The sequence below is a fragment of the Tachysurus fulvidraco genome, chromosome 21 (genome assembly GCF_022655615.1).
Source record: "Tachysurus fulvidraco isolate hzauxx_2018 chromosome 21, HZAU_PFXX_2.0, whole genome shotgun sequence".
In the NCBI taxonomy this organism is placed as follows: Eukaryota; Metazoa; Chordata; class Actinopteri; order Siluriformes; family Bagridae; genus Tachysurus; species Tachysurus fulvidraco.
Window position 1 is genome coordinate 17,108,830 of NC_062538.1, and position 9,058 is coordinate 17,117,887.

At 37.6% G+C, this 9,058-nt stretch overlaps 1 protein-coding gene across 3 annotated transcripts; it reads right to left on the reverse strand.

Moving 5' to 3' along the window:
• Positions 1-858: 858 nt before the first annotated feature.
• Positions 859-8,619, reverse strand: c21h18orf54 (chromosome 21 C18orf54 homolog). Of its 3 annotated transcripts, XR_003439954.2 has the most exons (9): positions 8,461-8,619; positions 6,754-7,056; positions 4,820-5,410; positions 4,571-4,727; positions 4,179-4,254; positions 3,125-3,316; positions 2,357-2,415; positions 1,333-1,734; positions 859-1,296 (listed from the first exon to the last, which is right to left on the reverse strand). XR_003439954.2 is itself a non-coding variant. In XM_027142366.2 (8 exons), the coding sequence occupies exons 2-8, from the start codon at positions 7,013-7,015 to the stop codon at positions 1,647-1,649; spliced, it is 1,425 nt and encodes a 474-aa protein (XP_026998167.2). In that variant the 5' UTR covers positions 7,016-7,056; positions 8,461-8,619; the 3' UTR covers positions 859-1,646. The 3 variants fall into 3 exon arrangements, 2 of the variants coding, with proteins under 2 accessions (XP_026998167.2, XP_047661464.1); XM_027142366.2 differs by having other exon boundaries at positions 859-1,734; XM_047805508.1 differs by having other exon boundaries at positions 859-1,734; positions 6,754-7,053; positions 8,461-8,605.
• Between the last annotated feature and the right edge of the window lie 439 nt (positions 8,620-9,058).

The following is a 9,058-nucleotide window of genomic DNA, read 5'->3' on the forward strand; positions in this document are numbered from 1 at the left end:
TTTTTAGGGTGGCTTCAGCTCCCTGTCACCCTAAAACTATAAGGATCATTTTTACTTTCATAAATGAACAATAAAAATTACGTTAAAATGCAGCACATGTCGTCGATGGGAAAGAAAATTATTTATCAGTTTGATCCAAGAGCGATTTTTTTTACTTTGCTTTTACACGCGTGTGTTGTAGTCTTTCAAAAGTGCGTCTTCGGCTGTCTGCTTTATTTGAACGGAGAAGCACAGGTACGCGCAGCGTGCACGCGCAGTCAGAGCTGGAGGCGTTTATCTATAACGTTAATCGGCGGAAAGACGCAAAGACGGCAACCAAAAGCAGTAAAATGTCACTATTCTTATTACCAGAGTTGTCATATAATATAAAACGTCTTGTTTTAAATTCTCACTGAGGGCTAAACCCCCCTAAAGATGAAATCCTAGAACCACCCCTGCCGACAACACTAACTGTATGCATATACTCTAATAAGTTCTCATTTGACAAAGTGGTCCATACTGAACTAGTGTTAAACCAAATTAGACCCAATTAACCTAGCTAACAGCCAGAGCCTAGTTACTCACATGGAATAAATATACCTCTCAAAACATTAAATAGTGTCCCCAAAATATTTGGGTTTACTTATTAACATCTCATAACGTAACAGTTGCATTCATAATGTACTTATAGTTATAATAAAGGAGTTCATATGGTGCTTTCAGTGTTAATCATTGTCATTTGTAAACACAGATAAAAAGTCAACACACTCTTGTTTGGCCAGCATAAGCATGTGTATATTACAATTGTTATAAAATTATCTAGTATGTAATTGTTTTTGTTTAGTTCATTTGCCAGGCTTTGACAAAACTAGAGACAAGTAAAGATAAAAAAGTAACAGTGATTTATTAGAAAAAATCTGATGAGACAAACAGTACAAAAACAGCAGGTGGAGGAAAACTTATATAACAAGAAGAGAGCAATAATCAATGGATGAGATTAAACTTTAAACTTGTGTAAACAGACCAGAAGGCAAACAAGATGCAGAAACCAACTAAAACTACAGTAAATAAAGTGACTGAATACATAGCAGGTGAAATGTGGCTGTAGTTTGACATGAGCAGGGATGAAGGCTTGGTTATAGACTGGGGATTCTGGGAGTTGGAGCTCCTAAAGATCGGAGTGTTTGTAAGATCACTCTTGTAATTTTTTTTCCACTTCCTGACAGCGTTTACATACACTAGATAAACATTATATCACAGTAAATAAAATAAAAATATATATATATTTTTTTACTGATCTCATCTTGTTAGGAAGTTGGGGTCATTAGAGTGACCGCAATAAAAGGCCAAATTCAACGAAACGGATCATTTATTAATGATCATTATCATTTGTTATTTTCATAACTTAGCGAATGCTCACCCACTGATTTATATTTCATAAAATAGAATCATTCACAGGACGAGAATCCACTGCAAATGGTAAAAATGATGTTATCCTGTAATTCAACAGCAAGTGACAGAACATCAGATTTGTGGAAACTATGAGAGTCTTGATAAATAAAGACAAGTCATCATAAGGCACTGCAGTAAAAGTAATATAAATAAACTAATAATTATAATTATAGAAACATTTAGTTTGATATTCCTGAGATCATCAGACTTCTGTGCTAGACTCCACCCTCCTTCCATTCTGAAGACCGTCTGTCATTCATGTCATCCACAAGGTTTTTCAACCTTCCAAGGTGGTGCAGTGCTCTAAAAACAAAATCAAAACATCAACACATATAAGAGCTGATAAAAAAAGGATAATGTGTGAAATAAGAAATAAAACTGTTACGGAAAATAGTCCATGATAAGGTGGATACTGTCAGACTGGATACTGACTGTTTATTTTTCAGTAACTGCTTATTTTTTGTCCTCTTAGACAAGTGCAACTTGCCATCACTGATATTCTTTTCTTTATTTAACAAGAACAACAGGTATATATTTTAGTAGATTATTTTTAGATTTAATGCTGTGGAATATTCACAAAGCAATTTTCTTTTATCGGCTACATTACAACAGTTCTAAACAGTCGTTCATCACCAGACCCTGTCAGTTTCTTGTGCTCTTATATTCAAAAGACAAAAAAAGCAGCATGTTATATTACTGAGAAAATGCAAAGCCTAGTCCTGAGCACTTTCCCGTGTCAGAAAACGTAAAGTTATAGCTTTAGCTCTGACAGTAAAACTTCACCGTAACAAAACGTTCGCGTGCTTTTATGCATGTCCACTGAACATGTCCACTGGGAAGTCAGTCATCGCTTTCTGATCAGAATCAAGCATTCAAGAGTTCTATTGTATAATGTAGAATGAGCAATATGTAATGTTTAACTGACCTTTTTAACGATTGTCCACCAGGAATTAAATCATAATCTTCAATGTCTGGTTGGGGAACCTGGAAAAAACAGAGTCTGATGTATATTTCTCAACAATAGGGTCTGATGTATATTTCTCAACAATCTGATGTATATTTCTCAACAATGTGTATTTCTTTTCAAGAAATACACATCCACACTTCTGTATTACTCTCAGAAAAATCTGAAAAAAGACAGAAAGTGATATATATTTAATTAAAATAATAACACTTGTATGTTGAGTTATAACATGAAGTATAAGCAATCATATAATCGTATTGGGGCAATGGTGGCTCAAGTGGTTATCGCTCTGGGTTTAAGCCTCAGCACTGCCAAGCTGCCACTGTTGGGCCCTTGTGCAAGGCCCTTAACCCTCACTGCTCCAGAGGTGTTGTATCATGGCTGACCCTGCACTATGACCCCAACCACCAAAGTTGGGATATGCAAAGAAAGCATTTCACTGTGCTGTAAAGTATATGTGATAAAATAAAGGCTATAGATTTCTACATCATCCTCTATAAAGAATTCTACAGATCCCTAGACAGGGCGCTAACCCAGCTACTGAAGTGTTAACGCTCAGTGCCGGTCCAAATCCCAGATAAATTGGGAGGGTTGTGTCACGAATGACACTGGGCGTAAAACCTGCACCAAAATCTAATATGAAGACCATTTATATCCCGAACAGGGAGCAGCTGAAAGACCAACAACATTTCATCAGTTTAATTCACTAAAATATTGCCTTTTCTCTACCTTATTATTGTCACGGTTCTCTGTCTGTATTAGTGGATTTGAAACAGGTCTGATGGAAATGTCTTGTATTCCATCTTTTTGTTGTGTTACTTTCTGCTCCACAGCCTGGAGGCTAAACAGCATCTGTTTTAGGGCTTCAACTGGACCTGGGTGTTTCCTGCTGCTGTAACCGGAAGAGAACGAACCTAAAGACTGAGAGATGCATTAGGAAAAAGAAAATTGAGCATTTTTTATGATTATAAAAGATCATTAGCTTTGAAAATCTATAAGAATCTATATTTATATCCAAACTATTTTAACAAGCCTTTCTTAATTATCCTACCCTTTGGTTGAATCAGCCTTACGTTATAAGGTAGATTAAAGTTTGTTAGAAAGCAACAGTGCAGACATCAGAAGCAAAACTTTGACAAAGGGTATTGTCTAATTCAATTGCCATAAAAAAGCAGATGAAGCTGTTTACACGTGTAAGCAACACAACGTTTCATTACTTTTTCTCTGAGTGGAATTTTGTTACTTTTTTCTACTTACTGTAATTTCCGGACTACTGATGTTAAAACCGCTTTCTGCTGATGTCACACATGCACACTAAACACTCTCTGCGCCGCGTATTGACAAGACCCGCCCCTTTCTGCTCATTGGCTACACGTTTGTTTTGATTTTTGTTTTGATTTTTAGTTTAGTCCCGACTCAGTTTTCTGAAGCATTTCTCAAACATCGGAGACCCTACCTTTAACCCGTTCTGCAATTTCACTGGTCTAATGAAAGCTTTATGCCGCTTAAAAAATTTAGCACGTCACGTTTTTGGAAAAAAAATAAAAATTGATAGCGGGAAAAATCCATATATTAGCCGCGTCATTGTTTAAGCCGCAAGATTAAAAATCATGGGAAAAAAGTTGCGGCTTACAGTCCGAAAAATACGGTACTACCAAACTGATATGATTCTGTAAACTTTCTGATTCTCAAAACTAGTTTTGAAAGTGCACAATTATTTGACACATCTGACAGGTCTTCCTCTTACCTAATGAAATACACAGGGTTATGGGTTTTTTTTTACCTTCTCTTTTGTATCCGTCTGAAATTCACCAGCAGGTATTTGATCATCATTGCAGCCTACTGGTACTGGAGACTTACTGCAAGATGAAAAAGCAATTAAATGGTATACATTTATGGATAAACAGATTAGGTTATTAATGTGGAGCTAGGTATGGTGTTTTTCAGTGACAATGGAATATTATCTGTATATGTGATATTGTCTGTTTTTTACTTTTATAGGTTACCAGACTTTATGATAGATCGTTATGTCTGGATGTTTGCATTTCACTACATTCAGCATAATCCCTTATCCAGAGAGATTTACATGTTATATGATTACTCTAAGGAGTGTTAATATAGATGCTGTTAGTGTATATAGCACAATAGAGATATTGAATATATAAACTGATGTACAATGTCACTGGAGGATTTTCCCATGAGCGCTCAGCCTCTAAAAGCTCTTCTGTGGTTCCTGGACTGTGATGATGCTCTTTATCTGAACCATAGAAACCTAAAGATGGGGACTTCAGCACATCCTCAGCCCTTTGAATAAGTGAGCCGATCTTATCGCCTGAGAAGAGGCACAGAGGAGCTTTTATTACAAGAACAAAAAACAGAAATTAACAAATGGTTATTAGTAATAAAAATGTCAGCATCACAGACCTCTAAATGGCTTTGTATTATCACCAGTTTGTCCGATGAGGTTCTCTTGACCATTCAGCTCCTCATGACTTTCAAAGGTTTTCCGCTCCAGCTTGTTGACCCACACTGGAACATTCTGAGATCTAACATTACTGTCATATTCCTCCAACCAGGCTGGGTACTTCAGATCAGGAATGCTAGTCAAACCAGAAAACTCCATCTCTGACTTGCGACTGGTCATCCATCTTGGAAGGTGATGGGATGAAGAGCCTTGCTTAATTGTTTTTGTGGACATAAAAGAGGCAGAGTGCAAATTTCCAATCTGTAAATCATCCACACATAGAGTTCTGGATGCAGATCTATTTGAGGACTTATTTGGGCTTTCGGCTGGCCTGGGTCGAGACCAAACACTCGAGTTGGCGCTGTTCCCTAGCCTGGAACTTTCTAATCGGGAGAGAAAAGCTGACGTGCGGGTCACAGGAAGAGAACCGTCAACAGGAAGTAGCAGCAGATCGTCGGTGGTTATGCTGAGGTGGTCTGACTCTCTGCGTTTTGAAGCTGTGGGAAGCTTCAGGAAGTCCAACTCTTGGTCTGTAAGGCTTTCTTTTAGCACTGTGAACCAAACAAGAGAACAAAGGAGTAGCAGTGTTACTCATATACATATATAGCTTCTTTAATTTGAAACAGTAGTAGTGCAAGTTTTCTGATGACGAACATTAATGATCGACAAAAGATTCAGGTTAAATTACTTCTAGCTCATCTAAATATTTACATATAAATGATTTGAACAATGTGGGTCATTCTGAAACATATTAACAAATGAACAAACAAGGCTGTTTCTGGACCTTTTCAGCTTTTTTTCTGATTGATTTAGTGATATCAGATTAACCTAAATGCCAATCAGAGTCCATTTGCTTACATAAGCTGTGCCTTTAACTGACTTTTTCCTTCTCTCTCAGCCTCTTTTTAGCATTTGATATACATTATTAGTTTATGTGTGCTGATAGTTAGTATATCTACCTCAATAATTTGTAAGCCATGATAAGAATAAGAATTTAGCAGAGTGGTTGGACGTCGCTTGATGTAATGTCACTTATGTAACAAGTACTTTAAAAAGGTATGAACTTACAAAACCCTCGAGTGTCCGACAACGATTTTTAATGTTTGTGTTACCGAGCTTCACTGACAAACCTCATGATACTAAATGCTCCTGATCCTAAAGAATTAACATGAATGTTGCCATTAGGACTATAAAAAAAATTCTTTATCCTAAAGAGCACACTACTTATACACATACATTTATCATGAATAATTCCAATGTAGAGCACTATTGGTTATGAATGTTTTGTCACCGACTTTTTCTTATCAAATATAACAACAAATCACAAAATCAGCCTAATGCATTTCACAAGGCCCTCCAAATACATCTTAAAGGTGCCCTGCCACATGTATTTCATTACTTTTGTGATAATGTCTGAAGTTTACCATGGAAAAATGCCGCCATTCTAGTGTGGTATAGAAAGCCTGCAGGAAGACTCAGCTCGATTTGCGCCTAGGCTAGAGGAAATTTGTTTACAATCACCTTGAATTGAGGCAGAATGGCTTCTTCAGGTATATTGACGTTCAGCCATCCTTGCTGTATAGGAAACTCACTGAGCTACACGAATTCTGGGGGTGCGATCTCAAGTAGGAGAGCTCATGAATAGTAATGAGCTCAATCATTACGATGTCAGACTGACCAGCTTTTCCAACTGACCCGATTTCTCCCCTTATTTCTTTTAAGTGACTAGAACTGACCGGGGAGGTAACAGTTCGTTTTCAAATTCACGACACAATACAAACACATATGGACCTAACACATATCAAAAAATACAAGTAAAAACGGTTTTGTGTGTAAGGGCACCTTTAACATACTTTAAACTATGTTTTATATAAGTTTCAATAATCAACCCCACCATCTCTGTTTCTGTATCCTGTGTGCAGCACATGAGGTGTGATCTGTTCCTTAGGAAGCTCCAGCTGCCCCACCGAGGTCACAGAGGATTGAAAATCAGCAATGTAAGCATCCAGAGCATCAGAGGCTGACTCATAATGTCTGTCTTTGTATTTGATAGTGTGAAGAGGCTCAGGGTGCAAAGAGCTTCTCAGTCGTCCTGAACTGGCTAGCAACGTCGTGACGGTCGACTCCGGAGATAGGACACCATCTACAGATGCCATGATCCATGCAGCGTATCACCATTGTCCGGATTCTCTAACAACTGGAAAAAAAAATCAATGATCTTAAATTTCTCACATTTCTCACAGTTCTTTGACCAAAATCAGACCAGACCGGATTAATCTTTAATATAACTGTGCAGTGTCAGTATTCAAAGGCAATGACATGCGGATAGCTTATGACCAGAAGTGCAAGTAGTTAAATAATTTGAAATATTGACTGTAGAAATAAAATTCAAGATTATGGACAAAGATGGCAGTTTAAAGTATAACAGTTAAGATGTGTATTTAATATGCCGCAGCGCTCAAAATGTATCTGTCCGCACCGCTGTCTCTATGGAACCGGGCAGGAATCAAGCGCGTCTCCCCTGGAGATCTTAATCGAGCCTGACACTTATCAGCCAATCAAAAAAAGAGGCTACACAATAGCCAATCAGAAAATAGCACTATTGTATATGGGTAAGATTTAACGCAACAACCAATGGAAAAAAAGCATATCCAGGAATTGTTCAGCATCATCTTCGTTCACCCAACGAGAAAACCACTGAAGCTGCGAGCATCACTTTGAGCACAGAGTAAGTCATGATCTCCTGTTGTAATGTTACAACAAATTCACAACTTATTTGACACAGACAATGTCATTTTGACTGCTGTTAGAGAAAGTTTCCCAGATAATCAGCATGTTTTTCATGACTGTCTGTAACTTAGCCAACAGTTTTACAGTCTGTTCACTGACAACACCTGCTCAGAACAAGTAGTCTAGGCCAGTGGTTCTCAAATTGGGGGCCCTGAGATGGTGCCAGGGGGCCCCGGTTTTATGACATTTTATAAAATAATGAATTTATCATAGATTAAATCTCAGAAAAATAAGGCTACTAACCACCAGCACTACTTGTATAATTTAATATGTTTTGTTTAAGATATGTCACTCTTGTCTGTCTTCAAAACTTAAGATGTTAAGATGTGCAAATTGTGCACAAGTGTGGAATAGAGGGTGTGATGAATGTCTTGAGGGTGGCTGGGTGGGTGGGTTAGTGCATTAGCTTTAATATTTTCATAGGAAACATGGCATATAAACATATTTTGACTCTTGTGTCTATTACCACAAGCAAAAATTGTGTATATATTAGTTACAGTATTCAAATCAACAGCTATGTTAATTTACTTCTATCTAAGACTTTTGAATTGAAGTCGTTTAAGAACACACTATGAGTATCTTAAGTGTTCTGTATTACTAACTTAAAATATAGGTAACTATGATAAAATATTCGCCCATGAAGCTTATGAACGTCTCCTTTCACCCAGTTCACTCAGTAACATCCAGCATCTGTTTGTTTTGCTAAGTGGTTGTCAAGCTAACGGCTTTTAAGCTAATAACGACGTAATAAATATGTTATTGTACACTTTAAACTGTAATACGATTGGAAATATTTTAGGAAAGATCTTACCGTTAGTCCTGTGTGAGGGGTTATAAAGTTTATTTGCACACAAAGTAAGTGTCAAAAGTTAACTAGCTTAGCAACAGCCTAGTTCTGAAATGGAGAAAAATCGAATCAGCTGAAGTTACCGCGCCTGGATGCGCATGCGCAAAGGTCACGTGACGCACTGTAAAAGATTCAGTGATTGTAGTGTATTACATTTGTCTGAATGTTACTACTATTATTATTGGTAGTAATTTACCGACTTTTAAACTCCACGTTTCTATATAGACTGCACTTTGCACTACTTTTAAACTCCACGTTTATAACCAAAGACTGCATACACTAGGGAGCTGATCCACTTCAGACCTGTTGCCTTAACCTCCCACCATGTAGACCATGGGTCAGATCATCCTCACCATGGGTCAGATCAGTCTCCATCACCTCCGTCCCACTGCAGTTTGCATATGTTTCTGCTTGTCCACACCGATGGACAGCTGACTCACCTGGACACCACCAAGATACGGCATTTTAGCAGACACCCTTATCCAGAGCAACTTACATTTTATCTCATTTTTATACAACTGAGCAATTGAGCGAGCAATTGAGAGATGTGGGAATCGAACTC

Bases quoted from the DNA above. Each gene is read 5' to 3' on its own strand.
- c21h18orf54 (XM_027142366.2), bottom strand. From the start codon at position 7,015: ATGGCATCTGTAGATGGTGTCCTATCTCCGGAGTCGACCGTCACGACG. The intron at 4,255-4,570 runs GTACATCAGTTT...TTCATCTTGCAG, and splicing joins GAAAATCCTCCAGTGACATT to TAAGTCTCCAGTACCAGTAG. The intron at 2,416-3,124 runs GTAGAGAAAAGG...TGTTTTTTCCAG, and splicing joins AGAACCGTGACAATAATAAG to GTTCCCCAACCAGACATTGA.